Source organism: Panulirus ornatus, chromosome 35 (genome assembly GCF_036320965.1).
Source record: "Panulirus ornatus isolate Po-2019 chromosome 35, ASM3632096v1, whole genome shotgun sequence".
NCBI lineage: Eukaryota > Metazoa > Arthropoda > Malacostraca > Decapoda > Palinuridae > Panulirus > Panulirus ornatus.
The window spans coordinates 1,209,575-1,237,224 of NC_092258.1; the positions used below are offsets into that span (position 1 = coordinate 1,209,575).

The 27,650-nt window shown below is 40.2% G+C and overlaps 2 protein-coding genes across 2 annotated transcripts; both read left to right on the top strand.

The window, feature by feature from the left end:
• The first annotated feature begins 873 nt into the window (after positions 1 to 873).
• Positions 874 to 8,115, top strand: LOC139760060 (uncharacterized). Its single transcript, XM_071682832.1, has 10 exons — positions 874 to 1,391; positions 1,712 to 1,885; positions 2,211 to 2,522; positions 2,714 to 3,114; positions 3,760 to 3,901; positions 4,190 to 4,402; positions 4,896 to 5,022; positions 5,430 to 5,648; positions 5,883 to 5,974; positions 7,262 to 8,115. Exons 1-10 carry the CDS (start codon positions 1,245 to 1,247, stop codon positions 7,469 to 7,471), a joined length of 2,037 nt encoding a protein of 678 aa, XP_071538933.1. The 5' UTR covers positions 874 to 1,244; the 3' UTR covers positions 7,472 to 8,115.
• A 6,712-nt stretch (positions 8,116 to 14,827) lies between these two features.
• On the top strand, positions 14,828 to 27,103 carry LOC139760202 (uncharacterized). Its single transcript, XM_071683135.1, has 12 exons — positions 14,828 to 15,277; positions 15,919 to 16,092; positions 16,476 to 16,787; positions 17,155 to 17,387; positions 17,743 to 17,910; positions 18,614 to 18,755; positions 19,886 to 20,098; positions 21,075 to 21,198; positions 21,304 to 21,522; positions 22,764 to 22,855; positions 25,952 to 26,074; positions 27,029 to 27,103. The coding sequence occupies exons 1-12, from the start codon at positions 15,128 to 15,130 to the stop codon at positions 27,101 to 27,103; spliced, it is 2,025 nt and encodes a 674-aa protein (XP_071539236.1). The 5' UTR covers positions 14,828 to 15,127.
• Positions 27,104 to 27,650: the final 547 nt, after the last annotated feature.

Consider the following 27,650-nt stretch of genomic DNA (forward strand, 5'->3'; position numbering starts at 1 on the left):
GTCTCTTCACAATCTAGTTAGTTATAAGACTCTATTACCCTTACAGGTTTTCAAGAATGGTAACAGTATAGTAAGCCCAGCAGAGAGACATCTGTAACTCGTTTCTAACAGAATTGTGACAGTAAACAATAATATAGAGAGAATATTCAGCTGTAACTATATTCCTTCAGAAAAGCAACATCGTGAACAAATAAGTTGTATAAATGAATTTTATAAATGGAGTATCCATGAGATGATCCAAATAACCTTTGAATAATAGCGTGATATATAAAGTTTAAAAGGAGAAAGTATGGATGGATTTAAATGTCAGTAGGTTTCTTTCTGTGCATTATTGTTTGATTGTTGTAAGCATTAGAACAGTGCTTCTGAAACGTTTTTTCTTTTTTCTCTGACGACCCATTCTAGCTCTTCAAGTTTATTACGAGCCCATCCAAGAATAGAACGGCTGATCTATGATTGTTTATAATAACCATAAAGCTAAGGGAGCTAAGAGAACGTGGGTTACTGAATATAAAAAACAAAGTTATACAACTCAGGTTTAAATACATTTTCAAAATATACAGTGAGTCAGGGAGCTACTGTTGACCATGGTATTTGAATAGATATGTTTTGTCAGTCGCGAGAAGTCTCGGTTGCTTTACGACTCCACCAATAAGCGACCATAGGGTTAGGAACCCCTCAGCGAGCACAGAAATATCTCCTGCAACAGGAGGGTCACTCTAAATCACTTACACTCATATCACATCTACTGAATCGATAGTTATTACCCAAAGGCCAATACTAATGACACCAAATATTCTGCCTCCAGAACGCATGCGCAGTCACGTGGACATATCTCTACGTCACTTCCCCCTCCAGCAACTCATCACGAACCTAGCTTGCCGTCGCTACCTCGTCGATCGTGAACCTATCACCCGGCGACCCAGCCAAAGAGACACAAACCAACAGGCGACGTAGGAACTAAATTCTGATCGAGTTGAAAACTATCGACGTTATCGTAACTGATCTTCACGTATCAGTTAACGAGTCGCACAGCCAACGATAATCAATTTTGCGAACAATTTTTTTCCAAAGTGCATCGACAGAGCGGAGGACAAGGAGGCACGGGTGACCAAAGCGAGTAGCCGGAGCGCCAGGGCGGACACACCACTAGGGCCTTGCCCGCCACGTCCAGCCCAGCTCACACGGTGGCTAATTCCAAATACCCGTGGTATCTCACTCCGTATAACCTCTATGAGTTAAGCATGAAGAGCAGCGAGAAGCGCAAGGTAGGCCCCGACTGCACCGACGGCGGAGGAACCAGGAAAGACAAGGACATCGACCTCCCTCCTATGCCGAAGAGACCGTCGCTTGTGTCTATTGACAGTGAAGATGAGAACAAAATGGTTGAGGTAAGGACTGATGGATTAAATTTCATGTGATTATGGACTTTCGGATTAGTTCTTGCAGAAAAATTGAACATTTTTCATAATCTTAATGTCTCATGTCGTGAGCTGGTACCTCATCTAGCGAAATCAATATTCCTGCTATTTAATGAAGGTTATGAGACCATCATTTCGCAGTTAGAAATTTAAGATTAATAAGAGTCGCCAACTGACTAAGCGGGCCAAGTGATAAATCATCATTCTCATGTCATCTTTGATCTTTGTTGCAGAATAGAGCATAAATCCCAACATATGGACACTGGCATAAAATGAGTTTACCTTCGCAGGTTAAAACGGGAATATGCGGCCTGGACCCCACCACTGGAAAGGGTAAACAGATTCATTTAATTCAAATGTTGCTCCTTCCCTTCGTCCCCATCATGGCTCTTATCATCCAAAACTCTATCAACATGGTCAGCGTGCTCGAATATCAAAACGATATGCAGGAAACTATTGATCAGGTAAGGAGAAAGAGGGAGAGTACCTACCTACCTACAAGTACCTACCTACCTACAAGATGGGGCTAACGCGTAGCACTCATTGCAAGAATATATTGAGGAGATTAAAGATTCGTGTGAGTTGAGTGTTGTCGAGTGATATGTGTGATATGAAGAGTGTTCAATTGTGGAATGAATGCCAATAACCTACGTGTGGGTGAGAGAGAGGAAAAAACGAATCTGGGCAAGAGAGAGAGAGAGAGAGAGAGAGAGAGAGAGAGAGAGAGAGAGAGAGAGAGAGAGAGAGAGAGAGAGAGATAGTGACAGATATTCTTTACCTTCACGGTAGGTACAGATCAGCACGGGTCTGGGTAATGTGACCGAAGCTTTGCAGTCGGAGAGGGCAGAGATAGCCTTCTATCTTTTCACCAACGGTTCCATCATTCGTCGGAATCTGTCCGAACATTTCGCATACACCAACTCCCTGATCGAGAACCTCAAGTGGCCGGCTTTTAGAATAGATGATCAGCTCTTCCAGAATAAGATCTTATTTAGAATAAGATTAGATGACTTCAGAGACAAGATTACAAAGTTCGACACTCCCAACATTGAAGCAGGCATTGCCTTCTACAACAGAGCCAATTACATCTTCCTGGACCAGGTAGGAACCAGGTCCCCGTACTTCGACAATTAAGAACCCTCAATGTTTATTTTCACATGAATATTTACTAATCAAAAATCCTATTCTAGCAGAAATATCGCATATGGTAGATGACTGGGCTCATGTACTGCATACATAAGGGCAAGTATAAGTTACTTAATGTACAAAACACCGTTTCTTTCGCACTGTAGCTAACTCGAGAAATCAAGGAGAAGGACGCGTCTGGTGTGTGGCGACCCTTATTGGCCTACAAGAACATGATCAGAGCCATCGAACACCTGGGCATCTCCATGGTGTTCGGGGAGCAGTACTTCGGCAGAGGTGACCTTGACCAGAGTTCATACATTGCCTTCGTTACCAACGATGCCCTCGGACAAGACTTCCTCAACGCTTCCCAGAACTTTGCCTTCTGGATAGGAACGCGGTACAAGGCGCTGCAGAAGGACTACCCATGGTATTCCAACATCACCCGTCGACGCTTGGAAATCCTGGGTAGGGAAAAGATCCAACCAGATTTTGAGAAAGCCACTGAATATTTTTACGCCATGTTGGGCTACCTCGACGCTTTACAAAAAATTCAGTATGAAATCAGGTAAGATTTTTTTGCTTTATTTTCTTTGCCTAATTTTTTGTTAACCGTCCTACCCTTCAGGGGAATGACAGCAGACTGTAATGGTTTATTTGCCAAAGTTTTCGGGAGTAGAAAAAGCACGTTCCGACGAATGTGGCCTCGGGGCAAAGGTATGCCTCAGGTGGGCATGGGTATGCCTTATGCTTGTACTTCTTAGGTTGAACTTTCTTTTCTATTGATTGTTCACACTCACCTCCTCCGCCATGAGCATAATGGAACTCCACTCACTGGCGTCCCACGTTCTTAAAAACAGGATAGTTTTATCTTACACTATACTTTTACTCATCTCACATACCCTCAGTGTTTTAAACTTCTAATTTAAGTGGAATACATTGCCTGTCATAAAGTGTCTTTAATAGTCTAACGTTTTACCTGCTTCATTATGGACAACTGATCACAAGATGATTGCTTAAGATCTGTGCTGTCCAAATCAACCTAAAATACCCTCAGATGTGGCGCCAGGCAAGCCTTTCCCAGGGAGAAGGTCCACAAATGAGAAGCAGCCAAGGTTCCTGGAGACGATTGGGCTACGAAAAATGGCGTTCTCTGGCTTGATACATCAAGTAGAAAAAAAAAAATTCCCTTCGTCTTTTCTTTCTCCGTCAGGAAGACCATCGAGCAAACGATCGTTAAGGAGGTGCAGGCGTCCAACAGTCATGTTGTGATTGGCATCGCCCTCCTGGCCGTCGTCCTGATAATCTCCCCGGTCATCATCATCCTTGTTCGCATGATCACGAGGACCCTTCAGGTAAGTCCTCCCAGGTAAGGTCACGATGAACAAGGTGGCCTATCGTCCCTCTGTAGTTGCCTCACACACACCCACACAGACATACTCAAGTGCGCCCACACACGCGCGTCCACAAACACACACACTCACCCACCCACACACATCCATATCATTATTTGGCTTCCTCGGTACCACTTGCCCCAGCAGTTTTTTTTTTTTTTTTACTCTTTTCTTATGTAGTAACCCATTCGTTTTCAGGAATTTTCTTTGCATATCATAGATATAATAACAATGTCTTTTCCCTTCTAGGCATTCTCAGAGACTCTGCTTCACAAGACTCACGAGCTGCGGTTCGAGAAGAAGCGGTCGGATAAACTGCTGTATCAGATGTTGCCGTCCAGTGTGGCGCAGCAGCTTCGGATCCACAAGACAGTGGCTGCCGAGACCTACTCCTCCATCACCATCTACTTTAGCGACATCGTTGGATTCTCCGAAATGGCTTACCAGAGCACACCCATGCAGGTAAGACCAGGGCTGTTGCTCGGCTGCGTCGCTTGCCTACTCGAATCCCCGCACAGTCGCATGTTCCTTATTGCTGTGGATTCTTTTGGTCTGAACTAAAGAACATCGCATGACTAGAAATGGATAACGCCTCAGTGTTCACCATTGTGTTACTCTGAACTGAAAATACAAAACAACATTTGGGCACCAGGTTAGTCCACGATTCATCAGTATTGTTGTTATATTTTAGCATTGCTTTGTGGTGTGGAGAGATACAGGCACTAATGTACGCACTCCCAGACGTGTCTGGAAGGTAAGCAGACGCTATGGGCAGGAAGCTTTCACAGTCTGTTCGGTAATTGCGATATGACACTTTTCACTAATGAAACAGTTTACAGTTAACATATCGATACCAAAAATTATTTACACTACACAAATTCATGAAGACAATGAATGATGAATTACAATATAACTCCTTGATAGATTTTGGTAATTGTTTGTTCACTGGTTGTAGGTGATCTCTCTCATGAATGTCCTGTACAAGATGTTCGATTCCCGGATCGACTGTTACGATGTTTACAAGATTGAGACTATCGGAGACGCCTACATGGTGGCGTCAGGCCTACATATGAGGGATGAAAGTAAGATGGCAGACACATGTTTCAAGACCTACAGTCAAACACACTTGTTCCAGTACCTATAATGAGAGACACATGTTCCAGCATCTAGAGTCAAAGACACATTTTCCAGCACCTACAGTCACAGACACATGGTCCATGCTGCAAAGGCTGAAAATGTAGTAACTTTTAACTTTAAATCATGGAACTTTATTGTCTCCGGATACAAATTCAGCATGTTAGGTTTTCAGCAATTTATGCAGAACTTTTGGAGAACAGGATTATTTTTCGATGTAACTTTATTATGTAATAAGATAACAATGCAAATATTATCTTAAGGAAACACGTTTTCAATATCTGTAAACACTGGATTATATAAACACTGGTGTTTGGACTCTCTAGTTGCTGACATGTGTTAGCTTCTGTGGCAGACAAGGATCACGCAGCAGAGATAGCGGCCATGGCTATCGACCTGCTCCACGGGACGGAGAACTTTGTCATACCACACATGCCCGGGGAGCGACTCAAGATCCGCATCGGTATCCACACAGGACCTGCCGTCGCGGGTGTCATCGGAACCAAGACTCCACGATATTGTCTCTTCGGAGACTCCGTCAACCTTGCCGCCAAGATAGAGTCCACCGGAATGCGTGAGTACTCACTCCTCGCTAATAACAGTTTTCGGTACTGTAGGAAAAAGGAATAGAAATTGTGATTCTTTGAACATCTTCGGTACGTTTAACCATGAATTATATTATAACATACCTCTCTCTCTCTCTCTCTCTCTCTCTCTCTCTCTCTCTCTCTCTCTCTCTCTCTCTCTCTCTCTCTCTCTCTCTCTCTCTCTCTATCTATCTCTCTCTCTCTCTCTCTCTCTCTTTCAGCCTTCAAGATCCACATCTCGCAAGATACAAAAGACTGTCTGGACCGCGTCGGGGGCTTCATCGTCAAGCTTCGAGGGGAACTGGAAATAAAGGTAATTTCTTCATCAGCTTGCTGTATGATATGAGATGTATGTTGCACCAGCATGAGGTATGATATGAGGTGTATGTTGCACCAGCATGAGGTATGATTGAGGTGTATGTTGCACCAGAATGGGGCATGATATGAGGTGTATGTTGCACTAGCATGAGGTATGAAATGAGGTGTATTTTGTAAAAAGTATGATGTATGATATAAGGTGTATGTTGCTCCAATATGACTAGTAATATGAAGTATGTGTTGCTCCAGCATGTGGTGTGATATGAAGAGATTGTTGTCGAAGTGTGAGGGTTTGACGTAAAGTAGCCGTTTTACAAGAAGGAATTATATGAATAGTATGCTGGTCAATTATGAGGAGATGATGCAAAATGACTGTATCACAAGTATGTGTTCTGTGAGGTAAACAAGAGAATGCTTAGCCAGTATCATCTGAGTGTACTTTATTTTACAAGTGATTGACAGTGGTATATAAGTGTGCCCAAATATGCAATAGGAATTAATGAAGACGGTCCAGATAAAAGCAACAAAGATGGCACCAGAATAAAAGATGAGTTACAGCGAGTTATAACAAGCTATAGATTTGTCCACCATGGAGGTAAGAAGAGTTAGGGATAACCTGGTCACCATCTTCATGTTTCTATGCCAGTTTGATAACGTCAACATTGAAAAGTTCTTCGAAAGACGTAAAAGCAGATAGCAGAACAGGAAAACAAGCAAGAAACTTGCTTCAGACGTAAAGAAATTTCATATTGTGAGAACAATGGATGAACGGAACATATTCAGAGAAGAACTCATGAATGCTGATATACTAAACTTAAACACATGCATGATTGTTACGAAAGTCCAAGGGACAGGGGCCCACGGGTGTAGAACTTCTCTGTACAGTACAAATGGGCAATTACATAGACAAACGTACACATACACAAGAAAAAAAATCACTGACCAAATGTACATACACATCCACGCCGATGACCAACAGGTTAATAACGAGAGTGTATAAATATACACCTTCACTTTATCAAACGCTTTGGAAGATCAACAAGTGTAGAAATGTCTAAAATCTACTTTGCATTTCACTTATCTTTAAGAACTTATATGAAATTCTCCTGTGATTTATTTACCGATTTGCTAATAACGTAATAATCACATCAGTGAAATCAACGACAGAGGTGCTGGCTGGACGTCCCCAGGCCTGAGACAGACACCACAAATATTTCTTCTCAAGTAGAAGTTAATATTGATAAGATAAAAGAATAAACTTGTCTTTTCTATGGTATGACAGGGTCGCGGGGTCATGGATACTTACTGGCTGACGGGGAAGCATGGGGTCCTGCCAGACCGACGGAGGTACTCGGCCAAGGAGGACGACCTTGAGTTCATGGCTGACAACCCACACTCTGAGGCCGCTCGTCGCAGCAAGGAAGACCCCACCACACACCAGACCTCCTTCTTCAGGAAAACTATGAACTTCTGGAAGGAATTTCTTGGCTAGGTTGAGGCTAGTTTAGTTCTCGACTGGTTATGACCAGCTTAGTCAAAAGGCAACAAAAGGAAGCCAAGTTCATATATATATCTATCTATCTATCTATCTATATATATATATATATATATATATATATATATATATATATATATATATATATATATATATATATATATATATATATTCGTCCATTAATTATACTTGATCTCCGTTTTCCGCGTCAGCGAGGATGCGCCAGGAAACAGACGAAGAATGGCCCATCCACTCTTACACACACACACACACACACACACACACACACACACACATATATATATATATATATATATATATATATATATATATATATATATATATATATATATATTTCTTTCTTTTAAACTATTCGCCATTTTCCGCGTTAGCGAGGTAGCATTAAGAACAGAGGACTGGGCCTGTGAGGGAATACCCTCACCTGGCCCAATTCTCTGTTCCTTCTTTTGGAAAATTAAAAAAAAAAAACGAGAGGGGAGGATTTCCAGCCCCCCCGCTCCCTCCCCTTTTAGTCGCCTTCTACGACACGCAGGGAATACGTGGGAAGTATTCTTAATCCCCTATCCCCAGGGATAATATATATATATATATATATATATATATATATATATATATATATATATATAATATATATATATATATATATATATATATATATATACAAACACATAAACGCCCCTCACTCGCACATTTACATATCAACATATACGTATGCACATGTACATTTTCATACTAGCTTGCTTTCATCCATTAGGGAACATCATCTTTGTAACTGTTTTAGATTTTCAGAGTTCCTTTGTAAACTATATATCTATCAAAGCTTTTCATTTACTAACTGTGTTAAACTGTGAATTTTATGTCAAAGCTACAATTTAGTCTAAATATATTACTAGATAGTTCTGATGGTCACACAATTAGCTCATCCTCTATACCAACAGACATCAAGACATTACCATTTGACATTTATTTGACAGTATGCCCTCTAAGGCAAGCGGGCAGGCTGGTCCTTGCAAGACTCCCATTTCTAACTCAACCACACTTCGACGTCTTCCAACCGTTATCTTGCACCCAGCTCTCCTTTCAACCTACCCCCTCCAAACACTCTCGATCCTTTCCTTTTCCTCCACTATTTACTCTAGGTTTTCGTCTACTCATTCCTCCTTTCATTGCGCGTCTATACTCCCTGGCACTTACATATAATTGTACATAAAAACCAATGACTCTATGAGCAATATTAGTCCCATGTGTATTTATGTAATAAAATAGTCCAACTCTACCTACTCTTTCTGAATGCCCAAAATACAGTTGCTACGTGATGAATGTTGTGGTAAACACCGAAGATGATGTGGCAATACCATACATTGCAAGCAAGACCCTTAGCACAGTGGTCACTGAACCTGCTTCTGGACCATGCAGGACCGAGTTCAAGACAGACTGAAGCAACACGCACCTTATTTGATTCAATCGATAGATATGGGTATTTTTGCTTAAGCTGATTATCTACCTATCTATCTATCTACCTACCTATCTATCTATCTATCTATCTATATATATATATATATATATATATATATATATATATATATATATATATATATATATATGTATGTATGTATATTGCATTTAGTTACCCAAGAAACAAGCTATCTGAAAAGACTCGATCAAGAGTTATACTCCAGACGTGTCGAGAGGAGTGACGTGACGTTGCCATCGAAAATTTAAAATATGTAGATATCCTTTGAGTACATCCCTATGCGATATCTACATGCACATTTCCGCTTTTTCTATATTTTACTAAATGTTTTCATTTCACCTTTTCTGCTGATGAGACATTCATTCATCAGATAAAATCGTTGTGAGTTTATAAAGTTTGGCATTAGTAGTCATGTGGACAATCAGCCAACAATCATCAGTAGGGCTCAAACCTTGTGTCTATGTGTGTCAGGCCATACTAGTGGCAGGTTGTCTGGTGTGAGAGGTCATAATACTGGCAGCTTGTCTGGTTGATATATTGCCTTCATTCTATGTATTCCTCTAATTATATCAATCAAGAAGACTGTGAAACTCAGGAAGAAACGTATTAAAGCTGCTCTGTTAAAGGCACGAAAGAAAATGTGATCCTTCAATTACGTACATCGAAAGGAATCAGGGATCAAGTGATTAACGATTCCCTGGTAAGAATACACGTTTGTAAAGTGATTCTATTTAGTAGACTGCTGTCTCAAGAATTATTTTTTCAACCTCACTACTATATGAGAGTATACGCTTAAAGTATTAGTTTTAGTCTTTCAGCTTCCTAGCAGTAGAACTCCATTGGTAATTTTGTCCAATTTTTAATCACAAGTATCACTGTAAATGATTATCTAGTGATTTAACGAAAGTTAAATCTGAAGTCATTGTACTCGGTAAAATTCTGTTCAGCCTGCAACAATCACTTAAAGAATGTTGGATTGTTTAACGGGATGTTATTGTCATGTGCTCATGTTTAAGTGGTTTTTAAAAAGCAACGCATTACACTCGATAAATCTAAGTTCTACTAATTGTGTGTATGTGTGTGTGTGTGTGTGTATGTGTGTGTGTGTGTGTGTGTGTGTGTGTGTATGTGTGTGTGTGTGTGTGTGTGTGTGTGTGTGTATGTGTGTGTGTGTGTGTGTGTATTGATTTATGCACCAGATCATATCACCGGACGTGTTAGGGAGAGCTTGAGTGACCGGGCGATCAACACAATTGAAATTGAAAATAAATGAAAAACTATTTCAGAAAACTGTATCAAAAATAGATAAAGGCAGCTCACGTGTTAGTCATACTAGCCATTTCATGTGAAACTAAATTTTGAGACGTGATTTTCAGTTTATCATATTTACTGATTTATAGAGAAGGGCAGCAAAATGTCTATAATCTAACTTCACATTACCGTTACTAGATTTCCAGTTTGGAGAGTTCTGTGGGGCCTGGGTGTGGAAAGGGAGCTGTGGTTTCGGTGCATTATACATGACAGCTAGAGACTGAGTGTGAACGAATGTGGCCTTTGTTGTCTTTTCCTAGCGCTCCCTCGCTCACATGCGAGGGGGGAGGGGGTTGTTATTTCATGTGTGGCGAGGTGGCGACGAGAATGAATAAGGGCAGACAGTATAAATTATGTACATGTGTATATATGTATATGTCTGTGTGTATATATATGTATACGTTGAGATGTATAGGTATGTATATGTGCGCGTGTAGACGTGTATGTACATACATGTGCGTGTGGGTGGGTTGAGCCATTCTTTCGTCTGTTTCCTTGCGCTACCTCGCTAACGCGGGAGACAGCGACAAAGTATAATGAATAAATAAATAAGTAAATATATATATATATATATATATATATATATATATATATATATATATATATTTATTTATTTATTTATTTATTATAGTAAATATATATATATATATATATATATATATATATATATATATATATATATATATATATATATATATATATATATATATATATATCCCTGGGGATAGGGGATTAAGAATACTTCCCACGTATTCCCTACGTGTCGTAAAAGTCGACTAAAAGGGGAGGGAGCGGGGGGCTGGAAATCCTCCCCTCTCGGTTTTTTTTTTTTTTTTTTTAATTCTCCAAAAGAAGGAACAGAGAATTGGGCCAGGTGAGGGTATTCCCTCAAAGGCCCAGTCCTCTGTTCTTAACGCTACCTCGCTAATGCGGGAAATGGCGAATAGTTTGAAAGAAAAAGATATATATATACATATATTTCTTTCTTTCTTTCATACTATTCGCCATTTCCCGCGTCAGCGAGGTAGCGTTAAGAACAGAGGACTGGGCCTCTGAGGAAACATCCTCATTCAGCCCCCTTCTCTGTTCCTTCCTTGGAAAAAAAAAAAAAGAGAGGGGAGGATTTCCAGCCCCCCGCTCCCTTCCCTTTTAGTCGCCTTCTACGACACGCAGGGAATACGTGGGAAGTATTCTTTCTCCCCTATCCCCAGGGAATTATATGTATATATATATATATATATATATATATATATATATATATATATATATATATATATATATATGTTTTAGATATCTGGGAGTGGATCTGGCAGCGGATGGAACCATGGAAGCGGAAGTGGATCATAGGGTGGGGGAGGGGGCGAAAATTCTGGGGGCCTTGAAGAATGTGTGGAAGTCGAGAACATTATCTCGGAAAGCAAAAATGGGTATGTATGAAGGAATAGTGGTTCCAACAATGTTGTATGGTTGCAAGGCGTGGGCTATGGATAGAGTTGTGCGCAGGAGGATGGATGTGCTGGAAATGAGATGTTTGAGGACAATGTGTGGTGTGAGGTGGTTTGATCGAGTGAGTAACGTGAGGGTAAGAGAGATGTGTGGAAATGAAAAGAGCGTGGTTGAGAGAGCAGAAGAGGGTGTTTTGAGGTGGTTTGGGCACATGGAGAGGATGAGTGAGGAAAGATTGACCAAGAGGATATGTGTCGGAGGTGGAGGGAACAAGGAGAAGAGGGAGACCAAATTGGAGGTGGAAAGATGGAGTGAAAAAGATTTTGTGTGATCGGGGCCTGAACATGCAGGAGGGTGAAAGGAGGGCAAGGAATAGAGTGAATTGGAGCGATGTGGTATACCGGGGTTGACGTGCTGTCAGTGGATTGAATCAAGGCATGTGAAGCGTCTGGGGTAAGCCATGGAAAGCTGTGTAGGTGTGTATATTTGCGTGTGTGGACGTGTGTATATGCATGTGTATGGGGGGGTTGGGCCATTTCTTTCGTCTGTTTCCTTGCGCTACCTCGCAAACGCGGGAGACAGCGACAAAGTATAATAAATATAAATAAATATATATATATATATATATATATATATATATATATATATATATATATATATATATATATTTATTTATTTATTTATTTATTTTGCTTTGTCGCTGTCTCCCGCGTTAGCGAGGTAGCGCAAGGAAACAGACGAAAGAATGGCCCAACCCACCCACATACACATGTATATACATACACGTCCACACACGCAAATATACATACCTACACATCTCAGTGTACACATATATACACACACACAGACATACATACATACGCATGCACATAATTCATACTGTCTGCTTTTATTTATTCCCATCGCCACCCCGACACACATGGAATAACCACCCCCTCCCCCCTCATGTGTGCAAGGTAGCGCTAGGAAAAGACAACAAAGGCCCCATTCGTTCACACTCAGTCTCTAGCTGTCATGTAATAATGCACCGAAACCACAGCTCCCTTTCCACATCCAGGCCCCACAGAACTTTCCATGGTTTACCCCAGACGCTTCACATGCCCTGGTTCAATCCATTGACAGCACGTCGACCCCGGTATACCACATCGTTCCACTTCACTCTATTCCTTGCACGCCTTTCACCCTCCTGCATGTTCAGGCCCCGATCACTCAAGATCTTTTTCACTCCATCTTTCCACCTCCAATATATATATATATATATATTTTTTTTTTTTTTTTTTTTTTTTTTTTTTTTTATACTTTGTCGCTGTCTCCCGCGTTTGCGAGGTAGCGCAAGGAAACAGACGAAAGAAATGGCCCAACCCCCCCCCCCCCCCCCCATACACATGTACATACACACGTCCACACACGCAAATATACATACCTACACAGCTTTCCATGGTTTACCCCAGACGCTTCACATGCCTTGATTCAATCCACTGACAGCACGTCAACCCCTGTATACCACATGGCTCCAATTCACTCTATTCCTTGCCCTCCTTTCACCCTCCTGCATGTTCAGGCCCCGATCACACAAAATCTTTTTCACTCCATCTTTCCACCTCCAATTTGGTCTCCCTCTTCTCCTCGTTCCCTCCACCTCCGACACATATATCCTCTTGGTCAATCTTTCCTCACTCATTCTCTCCATGTGCCCAAACCATTTCAAAACACCCTCTTCTGCTCTCTCAACCACGCTCTTTTTATTTCCACACATCTCTCTTACCCTTACGTTACTTACTCGATCAAACCACCTCACACCACACATTGTCCTCAAACATCTCATTTCCAGCACATCCATCCTCCTGCGCACATCTCTATCCATAGCCCACGCCTCGCAACCATACAACATTGTTGGAACCACTATTCCTTCAAACATACCCATTTTTGCTTTCCGAGATAATGTTCTCGACTTCCACACATTTTTCAAGGCTCCCAAAATTTTCGCCCCCTCCCCCACCCTATGATCCACTTCCGCTTCCATGGTTCCATCCGCTGCCAGATCCACTCCCAGATATCTAAAACACTTCACTTCCTCCAGTTTTTCTCCATTCAAACTCACCTCCCAATTGACTTGACCCTCACCCCTACTGTACCTAATAACCTTGCTCTTATTCCCATTTACTCTTAACTTTCTTCTTCCACACACTTTACTTTATATATATAAATGAACAGTACGCTTGCATCTAAAACAACTGGATACCCCAAATCAAAATCTCACAATGTTTTTGAAATGATAAATCTGTACACTCTTCTTTGTTGTCTATGGCGGGTTTATTCCGTTTAGACAGATTCCGGTATTTGTAGTTCGTTATTTGAGGAGCTACTGGCCAGCATAGAGGAAAACGCTGCCGACATTGGGTGATCAATTGTAGTTACCGAGATTGTGTTTTGCTGAAAAAGGTGTTTTGGCAATTGGAAAGTTGGTTCGTACTGATTGTTCAGAATGTTCTCTGTAGCGTGTCCATAAGTGCCACGTCGTCCCGCCAATATGCAAAACATTATAGATAATGTACTTGTACTTGACTACGCAAATACTGCGGAAAGCTTATGAAGTCGGTCTATCACTGATGCTGATGGAACTGGCATGGAGATTACATAGCAGAGATATAGCAACGAGCGTCGCGTGATTATTGCAAGAGTATGTCAGTCTTAAATGTCAGTTTCATGTAATTATCAATGTTTGATAAACCAATAGATTTGTATTAGGTTAAGGCGTAACCTAAAACTAGGATGCATGACATGAAAGAGTAGGTGAGGGCAAGGATAAATCGATATTGGTCATTACCGTTCCACAAGTGCCGAAAGATTATTGAAAATCGTAAGGTCAAGAACTGGGCATGCCATACCGTGTTGTACCTGGGCGACAGCACATGCTGGCATCTTGATGAGAAACTGTTATTCCGTTTAATCGAACAATAGACTTCAGATACAGAGCTGCGATACGCCATAGTTGACCATACTCTTCGGATTAGGCTGTGCGCAGGAGGCTTCTTTGGGAGGAGTCAAGCGACAGCGTGTGCGCAATGTTGCCAGGGACAATTGATGGGGTGTACGACTTTTTCGCCCTTGATATCGTCGCTCGCATCAGCTACCTCCGCTTCTCTAATTATACGACTGGATAAAACCTCGAGATTATTATGAGTTTGCCTCCAGCGGGAAGAAACACGCCAAACACAGTTGCTGCTGACTCTTTCTTATAAGCCACAGCACAATTCTGAAAGCTGAAAGCGATGAAGTTCCGGCGGTGACAGAAATGCACGACCGTCCATAATAAACGTCGAAGCTGAAAACGGCTACAGAAGTGAGCAGTGAGTAGCGATAACCTTTAGAGAGGGAGAAAGGGTAACGTAGGCGACTTCATGGGTGAAAGCCGCAAAAACAAGGTGGGGCCCGAGTCCCCTAACAAAGGAACCGGAGGTAGAGGTGGATCACTGGACCGCCCACCGCCCACACTCCGACGTTCATCACTCATCAGTTTTGAGGGCGACGATGAAAACAGTAGGGTTGAGGTAAGAGGATATGGAGGAACGGTGGATATATATATATATATATATATATATATATATATATATATATATATATATATATATATATATATATATATATATATATATATGTGTGTGTGTGTGTGTGTGTGTGAAATGTGGAACTGAGAGAATTCGTTATCAGGTACGTGATAATGTTTGTGTTGTGTGCGTACATACAGAAAAAGTTCAAAATAATGTAATTTTGGAAGTTTCCAGCAACCTCCCACAAATTTAAAGTGCGAAAGGTACGTCATGAAGTATCAAGTGAATATTCATATATATCATTTTCAAGCAACTTTTCATAAGTGAAACCGACATCACTTTGAGTACGATCTCGGTAGGTCAAAATGTGATTCAGTTATCCCATCGTGACGGATCAGTGTTTAAGGAACTGTTCTCTAATGATCATATCAGGGTTCTTGGAAAGGACATTTTCAGATACTTGGTAATGACGTATACTTCAGAAGTTAAAGAACTGATATCAAATATATATATATATATATATATATATATATATATATATATATATATATATATATATATATATATATATATATATATATATATATATCATTGTATTAATCTCTTAGCATGGTAAATGAAAGTTGTGACTTGTCCACCAGGTGAAGACGGGGTGCTGCGGATTGGATCCCACCACGGGTCGCGGGAAGCAGATTCACTTATTACAGATTCTTCTGCTGCCGTTCATCCCTATCATGGCCCTCATCATTCAAAATTCTATCAATATGGTCACGGTCTTGGAATACCAGTACGACATGCAAGAGACTATTGACCAGGTGAGAAACTGCCAAAGTTAGATTTCATTTACATTGAATGTCTGGGTCTCGTGTACCTACATTAGACAAAACTTTTTCGTGAAGGTGAAACTAAAGATTGTTTGAAGAAATAGCGGGTAAAAGTTGAGTGATGGCGGTGAAGTACGTAAAAAAGAAGAGAATCGGGGAATATTCATCAGGTTCCTACTAGAGGAATTTAGGGCAAAATCCTGAACCATTTAGCTACAGGAGAGGGTTATTTCTAGTAATGTATAGATATCGGCAGCTCCATGTAGAGATAGTTGGATTTTGAGATGTGTTAGAAAGAAAAAATATAGAAATTGTATAAGACTGAATCTTCGTTGACGTGAAGAGGAATACTTTCGTGGTTCGCATGTTCTCAGGTGCAGATCAGCACGGGCCTCGGTAACGTGACAGAAGCGCTGCAGTCGGAAAGGGCCGAGATCGCGTTTTATCTCTTCACCAACGGGTCCGTCATTCGTGGGAACCTGACAGAACATTTCAAGTATACCAACATGCTACTCGATGAACTTAAGTGGCCAGTGTTCCGCCAGGAACACGAACTGTTCAATAACAAGATCCTTTTCAGGATACGACTCGACGACTTTAGAGACAAGATCACCAAATTTGACACACCTTCAGTCGAGGCTGGGATTGCTTTCTACAACAAGGCTAACTACATCTTCCTGGATCAGGTTAGGTCATTATTATTTATTTTATTTGACTTGTTCATACTGCATTTATCCATATTCATTGTAACAAAGTAATTTTTCATATATATATATATATATATATATATATATATATATATATATATATATATATATATATATTTTTTTTTTTTTTTTTTTTTTTTTTTTCGCTGTCTCCCGCGTTTCCGAGGTATATATCAAAAGAGTACGTATGCGGTTTAGAAGTAGCAAGTTGCTGTACAGATTAATGAGACCTCACTGTAACCTCTCAGTCACAGATTCAAACAATCAAGAAATCTAAAGGATCAATGAATCACCAGTTTCCCTGCTACTGTTACAGACATAGTTAACAGATACTTGTGGTTCGCAGTTAACGAGTGAAATCAACGAGAAGGACGCGGCAGGCGTGTGGCGACCCCTCCTGGCCTACAAGAACATGATAAGAGCCATCGAGCATCTAGGCATCTCTATGGTGTTCGGTCTTCAATACTTCGGTCGTGGAGCGCTCAACCAAAAAAGCTACATCGCCTTTGTAACGAATGACGCTTTAGGTTACGACTTCCTGAACACGAGTCAGAATTTTGAATTCTGGATCACTGACAGGTACGACAGACAGGAAGGAAATAACATTCAAATTCTTACTTAATCCATGAGCAGTGTGAAAATCGATATACCTAATAGACTAATTCAGTTTTGTAAGTTTTGCTGGAGAATACCTGCCAGTACACCATGAATATCTGTAAGAATATGGTACATCACATGTATTTGCATTATATTGTAAACTGATAATCTTTGAACCGAAAAGCGATTCTTCTAATTTCTGTTTACTCAGCCACTTTGTTGTGAACACAAATGAAAAATTTTTGTGGTACATGTTTATTCAGTCTTTGCTTTCATTTTCAAATTATCATGACTTTATGGTCATTTACCCTGCGGTCAAGCTCTTACTCCTCTCCAGATATAAGAACCTGCAGGAGTCCTATGCCTGGTATGCTAACATCACTCGCCGCCGTCTGGAGGTTCTTGGCCGCACAAAGATCGACCCCGACTTCGACAAAGCCACAGAGTACTTTTATGCCATGTTAGGCTACTTAGACGCTCTGCAGAAGATCCAATACGAGATTCGGTAAGGCGAATGTTTTTTAAAATGGAAGACGTAAGTGAAACATTTAAGAGAATATTTTGTGGTTCGCGATCACGATAGATGTGTAACTTCACTCGATGACGTTGAATGTTATATTTTTTCTCATGATTATTGCTTCGAAGGTAGTTGCATTTGATTTTATGTATACAGACAAATGGGCCATTTTTACTGATTCCCTATTCCTACAAAAATGTTACACGATACTTGTGTAAGTGTTGTATTATTAGCTATTCAATGGTTAGGCTTACGAACTACAAGGCCCATTTACAATTTGCCATTACTTTCTCTTGAGTGTATTGGTTAGTGACTACTAATATTTATGGCAACCATACCCGGGTATTTAGAAATGATAGCATAGCTGTTTTCTTCAGCTTTCCTTTGGGAACATTTCAGTGTTGTGTTCTTGGTGTATGTAGATCTTAGGCCTCAGAGAATGTCATAAAAAGTCTCCCAAGCTTTTGGATTTGCTTTCAGTGCTCGAAAGTAATTTCGCGCTTCTTGATGGAGTGCACTTACTATCATGTGACATAAACCACCGCCTTACTTCTTTTTTTTTTTCTCATATATCGTGAAATCTGACCTTAGGTGCTCACTTTCTAAGCTAAGACATAAGAAAGAATCTGAACAACTAGCTTGGTGCTCCATTATTTTTCACAGTGTTATGACCTTGATATTTATATCACAGGCACGTAATCGAGCGGACGCTTTTTTCGGAAATGAACGCTTCGAACAGCCACGTCGTCATCGGGATTGCTCTCTTGTGTGTGGTGCTTCTGATTTCGCCCATCATCATCCTGTTGGTTCGCATGATGACCAGGACATTGCAGGTGAGACGCCCTGACTCCTACTCACTGGTGACACACCGATGCTCCTCAGCCTGTAGGCTTGTGGCGCTCATCATCCTGTCATTAATTACGGAGTGCTGTATGCTATTTGAACCTTACGACACTATTTCGCCAGATAATGTTTCATGACTGATTATCATATGAGTCTTTATCCCACTGCTACCATCCTTTGAAAAAATTCATCATTTGTCTTTCTGTTGAACCTTTGCATACAGAAAAATATATAATAGTCAAAGTTCATTTTTCTCTGAAATCTCGTGATTCGTTTACTTAACCATGAAAGGGCTGCCTATACCTTCAATGATTCATGTTTCAGTAACTCGTAGGGACTGCTTATCTTCAACGTTTACGTGTTTCTGTACATTTAGATCATTCCTTAATATCAAAAAAAGTGTTACATGAACCATGCTTCAGAAAATAATAAGCCATTTGGGTCAAGGATCATAAACCAATTTCTTTGATATGATTTTGGTAATTAGTTACTCTGCCCAAGTCAGACAGTCTTGTGCCTTAAATTGTTTGTAAGACAAGTAACAATAACGTAGGACTGTCCACATAGCCAGAAGCATTACTGTTGGCAGTCCAATCGGTTATATATTTAGTATCGAAATTCTGATGTTGGGGCAAGTGATTTTATAAGTGAATTATTTTCATGCATTGCACGGATTTTGGCTCACTGACCTTTTGGCTCTTGATAGCCATTAGATGCAACAACATACATAACATACATTCGATATTGTAATTTGTTCGGTGTTAAGTGTAATCGCTTCAGATTATCAGATTTATATTTGAAGCCTCGTTTAGTAATCGTCAGGATCAGCTGCTGGCTTGTTCCATTTATTTTAGCTTATTTGTGTAGTTAAATGTTGTTTTTCATGTGTACTGTAGTATGAGTGAAATCGGTGGATTGCTGTTTCATAAATGTACTTCTCCCAGTGCATGCGTATGTGTATGTGTAGATATGTAGATCCATGTGATACATCATTGTTATACAGTGATCCGCACTTTACACCCACCCTACACGTCCCACGGTTCTCCTGTCCGCACTTTACACCCACCCTACACGTCCCACGGTTCTCCTGTCCTCTGACCACTAACCGTCCCTTCTACAGGCGTTTTCAGATACCCTTATCCACAAAACACACGAACTGGCCTACGAACAGAAGCGGTCAGACATGTTGCTGTACCAGATGCTGCCGCCCTCTGTGGCCAAGCAGCTCAAACAGCACCGCCAGGTGTCGGCCGAGACCTACGAGTCGGTCACCATCTACTTCTCCGACATCGTTGGCTTCACCGAACTGTCCTCGGAAAGCACGCCCATGCAGGTGTGAATTTTACGACTGGTCAAGTTAGATTACAGAGTGAGACGTTAGTGTAGCATTATTATGTTGAATGATTTGCAGTCATGTCAAAGCGCATGATTGTCAGCTCTGCTGTCTGCTGAATGAAATTTATAATCTCTTGTTAGTTTTGAAGAACTATAATTTCTTCTAAACACCACTTCATCCTTAAGGCGACATATTGTTAAACTGTATGTATATAACCGTGACAGTAGTCCGTCCTCTCGGGGTGTTGCCTAGGCAGTAACGTAAGCAGTCGTGCATGGAAAGATACAGTAAGATCTGTATATTGCCTCACATAGTATTAGATAATGACTGTGCCATTTAAGTCAGGCAAATCATTTTCGTTAATTTGATAGAGATAATTGCTAATTACATGTTGACCGAGTTTAGATGTTTCAATAAGTATACTATGCACTTACACAGAACGAGAGAGACGTTCCATGAGTAGAACAGACGGGGTACTGACTGTCAACACGCATTAAAAAAAGTTTGCAATCAGTTTGGAATCCAGCTTGTTGGTTTCTGCATTGTAGCAGAATGAACACTTCTAATGGTCTCTAGTTTTGGCAAGCTATGAGGTTGTTCTCTATGTACCTCACAATGCAGACCCTCTCCTTATCTGGAAGATATACACCTTATCACGTTCACTTATATGAATAACATCATCATCGAAAAGTTTGTTCATTACATGGGAAAAACAAATGATCGCGCGTTTGCTCTTAAAGTGAGACTCCACTTAATCGGTGCCTGAGTTTAAAAGTATATCCATGTGTATAACTGTTGGTACTCACAGCTGTTTCTGTGTACAACCATCTCTGGAAGAAATTATATAGTGTAGCAAATCAACTTTGTTTTTCATTTTGTCAGTAGATATGGTTGAGCACGTATTAATGTCGTTAGAAATGGAAGGAATGCTGTTAAGAGTAAAGTTTGGTAACATGAGGATCTCATCCCTTAGGTAATATCTCTGCTCAACGCTCTTTACAAGATGTTCGACTCTCGAATCGAACTCTATGACGTCTACAAGATTGAAACCATCGGTGAAATCTATATGGTGGCTAGTGGCGTCCCGCAAAGAATAGGTGAGTAGGAGGCTAGATGAAAGTACCAGGGGGGAGAAAAGTGACGTTCAGGGGAGAATTCATCTGCTCATGGCAGTCCTCCCTGACCATCTCGTCTCCCATCAGGTAAGGACCACGCAGCGGAGATCGCTTCTATGGCCCTGGATCTCCTGCACGGTACGGAGAACTTCATTATCCCTCACATGCCCGGGGAGAGGATCCAGATCAGGATGGGAGTACACTCCGGGCCGGTGGTTGCAGGCGTAGTAGGCACTAAGATGCCTCGCTACTGCCTCTTCGGTGACTCCGTCAACACTGCCTCTCGGATGGAATCTACCGGATTGCGTGAGTACGGAAAGTCGCAGGTCCGAGCTGACATTTCATATATATTTTGAGAAAAATAATTCCTATTTAAAGCAGAAACCTTGTGAATCATGGTAAGATATGACAGTATTATTTTTACTTGAAAAGGATGCTTTTCGGATGACTTTATGTTATTAATATAGCACAGAATAAATACATGATACTGTGATGCTTTTGGTGTATATACTTCCACTGACGCTAGTGCGATATCTATCTGATGAATATGACGTGTGAGAAGATAGAACTTCTCGACAAGGATAGATGAACAAAGTCTTCTTAGTGTGTAGAATATAGTTCATAGTTCGTTTAAGAAACTACAGGTGTCATTAGCAGCACCAATGATAACATGTATTTATTCATCCTGCGGCAGAAAAGAACCATAGATGGAATACACGAGAGGATCTTAAGTAAATTGTATTTCTCGTTATCCTTATATTCCCTACATCTTGTTTTGTCTCATTGTCCCTTTTGTGCGACAAGGTGGGCGAAACACATTAGAAATAAAGTTGGGTAAGAGACTGGAAGCTAAGCGAGAGCTAACTAAGCCAGAGTCGTCCAGAAAGTGCATGTGAGATAGTTGTTAAGGACGCATGGTAAAATGTGATACAACTTATATATCTTATATAGGAGAGAGAACGTGTTAGTGCTGTTTCTTTCTTCGTTGTTTTTCGTTCCAACAGGCCACGCCCTTACCTTGTTTAATGAAAATGCATTTGACTTGACCCTTTTGGACTTGGTCAAAAGCCAGTGGTGTTAAGGATGTAGTGAGGATGCGCTTTTCGAGGTTGAAATGATTTTAGGTTTATCGAAGTTGTAGATGTATTATTATTACAGTTGAGGCTGAAGTGATATTTTTTTTTTTTTTAAGATGAAGAGAATGTAGGTGTAACGAGTATAATGAAGATGAATTTAGAGGTTTCTCCTGTAATGAATATGATTATGAATGATAGTGTGGAGGGAGACGATGCATTCGCATACAAATGTTGGCGTCACTAGTTATCAGTTAAATATGTCTTTTGGTTCGGTGTAGTCCAAGAAAATATTGGTGTTACAAAAGTTTTCTTTAAAAAGAATGTTGATGAAAGTAGGAGAGTTACTAAAGTGTATCTTTCTGTCATATATCAGAATATTTAGAAGTTTAGTTATATGATTGTTTTTCTAGAATAATGAAAAATTCAATATTGTATCCAAGTATGGCAAGTAATTATGATGATGCATTGCAGCCTTCAAGGTGCACATCTCCTCTGACACCAAAAACGCGCTGGACCGGGTCGGAGGCTTCATCGTTAAGCTCCGGGGTGAGATGGAGATCAAGGTCAGCCACCTTCTGTTGCTTCTGAAAACTAATGATTCATCCAGATCAAAAGTGATCATATAATGTCGTTAGATGAAAATGTAACCGTCAGCGAGGTAGCGCCAGGAAGCAGACCAAGAAAGACCGAATCACTCATATAGACGCATATATACATACACGCACATCTTTTTCTTTCATACTATTCGCCATTTCCCGCGATAGCGAGGTAGCGTTAAGAACAGTGGACTGGGCCTTTGAGGGAATATCCCCCTTCTTTGTTCCTTCTTTTGGAAAAAAAAAATCGAGAGGGGAGGATTTCCAGCCCCCGCTCCCAACATACACGCACGTATACACACAAATATCATCATACAGATTATATACATGCACATACATATACATATATGTATACATATGTACGTATTAATACTTGTTCGCCTTCATACATTTCGGTGCCACCACAGGAAACAACATCGCCAACCCCTGGATTGGCGAGGAAACAACGAAAAGAGTCTACTGCCGCTCACGCTGTCTCTAACTGTCAAGTGTAATTTACTGAAACTACTGCTTCCTATCCACATCCAGGCCCCACAGGCCTTTCCATGGCTACCCAAATGTTTCACATGCCCTGGTTCAGGCCATTGATAGCTCGTCGACCCCGGTATACCACATCGTTCCAATTCACTCTATTCCTTGCAGTCCTCTCACCCTCATATATATTCAGACCCCGATCGCTCAAAATCTTTTTCACTTCATCCTTCCTCCTCCAATCTGGTTCCCGCTTCTCCTTGTTCCCTCCACCTCTGACACATATATCCTGTGTCAATCTTTCCTCACTCGTTCTCTCCATATGCCTAAACCATTTCAACACACCCTCTTCTGCTCTCTCAACCACATTCTTTTTATTTCCACACATCTCTTTTACCCTTTCATCACTTATTCGCAAACCACCTTACGCCACATGTTTTCCTCCAGCATTTCATTTCCAACACATCCACCCTCCTCCGTACAACCCTATCTATAGCCGATGCCTCGGAACCATATAATATTGTTGGAACTACTATTCCTTCCAACATACTCATTTTTGCTCTTCGAGGTAATGTTATCTCCTTCCACGCATTCTTCATCACTCCCCGAACATTCACCCCCTCCTTCACCCTGTGTGACTCACTTCCGCTTCCATGGTTCCATTCGCTGCTAAGTCCACTCTCAGATATCTAAAACACTTCACTTCTTCCAGTTTTTTCCATTCAAACTTGTATCCCAATTTACTTGTCCTCAACCCTACTGAACTTGATAACCATGCTCTTATTCACATTTACTCTTTACTTTCTACTTTCACACACTCATCCAAACTCAGTCACCAACTCTGTAGTTTCTCACTCGAATCAGCCACCAGAGTTGTATCATGGGCAAACAACAACTGACGCTTCCCAGGCCCCCTCATCCCCAACAGACTGCATACTCAACCTTTTCTCCAAAACTCCTGCGTTTACCTCCCTAACCACCCCATCTATAAACAAATTAAACAACCATGGGGACATCGCTGTTTCCCGCGTCAGCGAGGTAGCGCCAGGAAACGTACAAAGAAAGACCCACCCACCCATACACACACACACACACACGCACACACACACACACATACATATATATTGCAAAACCTAGTTCCTCCACACACATACATCCTCTTATCGTGACCTTGAACATGACCTGGAGCACTGCTTCTCATTCTTCTTTGAATACAAGATTTGCGATGCTTCACGTACTCCTGGAGTTTTGACACATCTTACCCAATACAGTATGTTTATTTACCTTCAAAGTCAGTATCACCTTTCTTACTTAGCTGTATTGATTGTTTCCTTGATACTTCAGCACAAAGATTGTTTTTCTTCATTTTTTCTTCCATTTTTTCTTTCTTTTTTGCTTGTTTGCCATTTCCAATGCAATTAATGTATGAACAACAAATGAATTATCTATCTATCTGTCTATGTATTTATGTATGTATCTATCTATCTATATCTCTGACGCCTGCATCTAATTGGAACTCCCTCAAGGCCACGGCATAAATGACCTTTAGATGAAAAAATTTCTGGTTAGGATGCTTTTTTTTTTTGGGGAGAGAGAGAGAGAGAGAGAGAGAGAGAGAGTAAAACAGGTAAAGAGGATTTCCAGCCCTTGTGTCTCACCCTTCTTAAATGCCCTCTGTGCCATGCAGTACTCTTTTTCTGCACTCCCCAGGGGTGATTCTTAGAAATGTTGCAGAGTAATCTTTGCCTTTTCCTTTTTCTAACTTTACTCTGATAGTAGATTGGATTCTTCCTTTATGTATCTTTATGTAACATTTTCACCGTATGATACTGGTATTTTTTCTTTCATACTATTCGCCATTTCCCGCGTTAGCGAGGTAGCTGGTATTACATCCAAGATTATAAGAACAGTACAAAATTTATGTTGATAATTATTGCTGCTGACAGAAAACACTGGTGGTCTCTACGTAAAAAAGTAATGTTTTTCATAGTTATTCCTCACAAAACATTATGTACAGATTGGGTTGTAGAAGGTAGATTCACTTGAATGTGGGACAAATTGAGTCACATCCTACTTGTGGACTTTGTTTCAGTGTTGATTTATCAGTTAACAATTCATAGAAGCAAGTTCTTTTGAAGGTGTCACATTCTTGATTCAAGTACAAAAAATATTTGATTTTTCTAATTTCTCCAATACCTTTCTCTCTGGGAAGCATTACCTGCCTCTGCATTTCTTCCTGTTGCTCTTTAGTTTAATTTATCAAGTTAGAACTGAAGATACCTTCCTGTCTAAGGCTTGAGCTAAATTGAACAAGTTCTTAAAGTGTTTTTGCTGGGTCATGAAACTAAACATATAGGGAGATGAAGATCAGAGTCTTGAAAGATACTTTATATTCAAGCACTGCCATCAAGAATGGATATGGCACATTTATAGCAGATTTTTATTCCAGCATAATTATAATTTGGATAATTTCTTTTCCTAGAATGAACTGTTGTACTGGTTGAGACAAGGGTCTTTCCTTCTTTCAGACTAACCAATTTTGATGATAAAGGTTTAGTTTTATCTCCTTTTATCATTAACCTCACTCCACAGGGTAAAGGATTCATGGAGACCTACTGGCTAATTGGGAAACATGGAGTTGTTGGAGACCGTCAGCCTCTGCAGGAGAAGCAGGAAGAAATGGATGTTATGGCTGAAAACCCTCACAGTGAGAAGGTATGTAGGGCAAAATATGTGGTTCATTTGCAGATATATTTTTTTTTTGGTGTTTGCTTTAATGTTGATATTATTGTAGTTTAGCATCAAATAATGCATATGCCTTTGGAGTCAGCTGTGTTTACAGCAAGCATTAGTAATCTCTCATATACTATTCTTTTGTGAGATGAATGTTTCAAGACTAATGGTATACCAAGATTTTCACATACATACTTAATTTATGTACTAACTAATAATACAATAAGATCATAATGGTATGAGCAATAGTGATAATGCAGTCATTGATACTTTTACTTGGACACACAAGGGATCTATAAAGTGAAGCAAAACATATGACATATTAAATGGGATACAGAGTTCTGTTCCCTAATACCTGTAATGTATATGAATCACTCATGAGAGGAAGAAAGGACTTCACAAGGTCACCATATCTCTGTGTTACTTATAATAGTCTGACTTTCTAAGGTGTAATACCATATTACTCATGGATCAACATAAGTTGCATGTGCTAATGGTGTTTACTGATATGAATTATGATGAGTCTACAGATGCAATTTATCACTGGTTTACTGATAAAACCCATCACTAGTTTCCTACATTCAATCCTGGTATTTATGGAATCTTACACTGGTTTTCTACTCCTCCAAATACTGATTTACCAGGGTAGCCCAACATTCGTTTACCCATCAAAAAGGTTATTCATGTTACTCAACACTTGTCTGATGAAGACATTTTACACAGCATATTTTGTTTTCCTTTTATCTGAATAGATATGTATGTCAAACCTTATTTTTCTAATATGGACATTCCTATAAGTTAAGATTTTATTTTTCATTTAATATCAGAAAATATACAATTATCCTGAGCTATTATCTAAACTATATAGATACTACAACATTTTATTTAGATAACATAAACAAAATTAGAACTCTTATATATTGTTTTTATTTTCAGGTTCGTCTTGCTCAGCAAAGTGCAATTACTGCTAGTGGATGTTTGGATCTTTTTGCAAAATTAAAGTTTTTTTAAAAAGTGACAGCATGCAGTAAGTTAAGAGTAACCCAGGAACAATGCTGGATCACCGAAGGTAACTACAGGTACCTAGTTGTTTATTATGAAATCCACTTTTCCTGTATGACACTTCAAACCGTGAGTAAGGAAATCAAATAATTCTTAAACATATAATGGGGATAGGGGATTAAGAATACTTCCCACGTATTCCCTGCGTGTCGTAAAAGGCGACTAAAAGGGGAGGGAGCGGGGGGCTGGAAATCCTCCCCTCTCGTTTTTTTTTTTTTTTTTTCAATTTTCCAAAAGAAGGAACAGAGAATTGGGCCAGGTGAGGGTATTCCCTCAAAGGCCCAGTCCTCTGTTCTTAACGCTACCTCGCTAATGCGGGAAATGGCGAATAGTTTGAAAGAAAGAAAAGAATAATGGTAATCAATTTTAATTGTTTATTCAGTTTACCATAATGAGAAATTTCCCATGTTATGTTTGAGATTCTACTGGATAGTCTACTAGTTTACTTGATTTTTCGTTGCTGGGTATGAATAGAAGTTTGAATAAAACATTACTC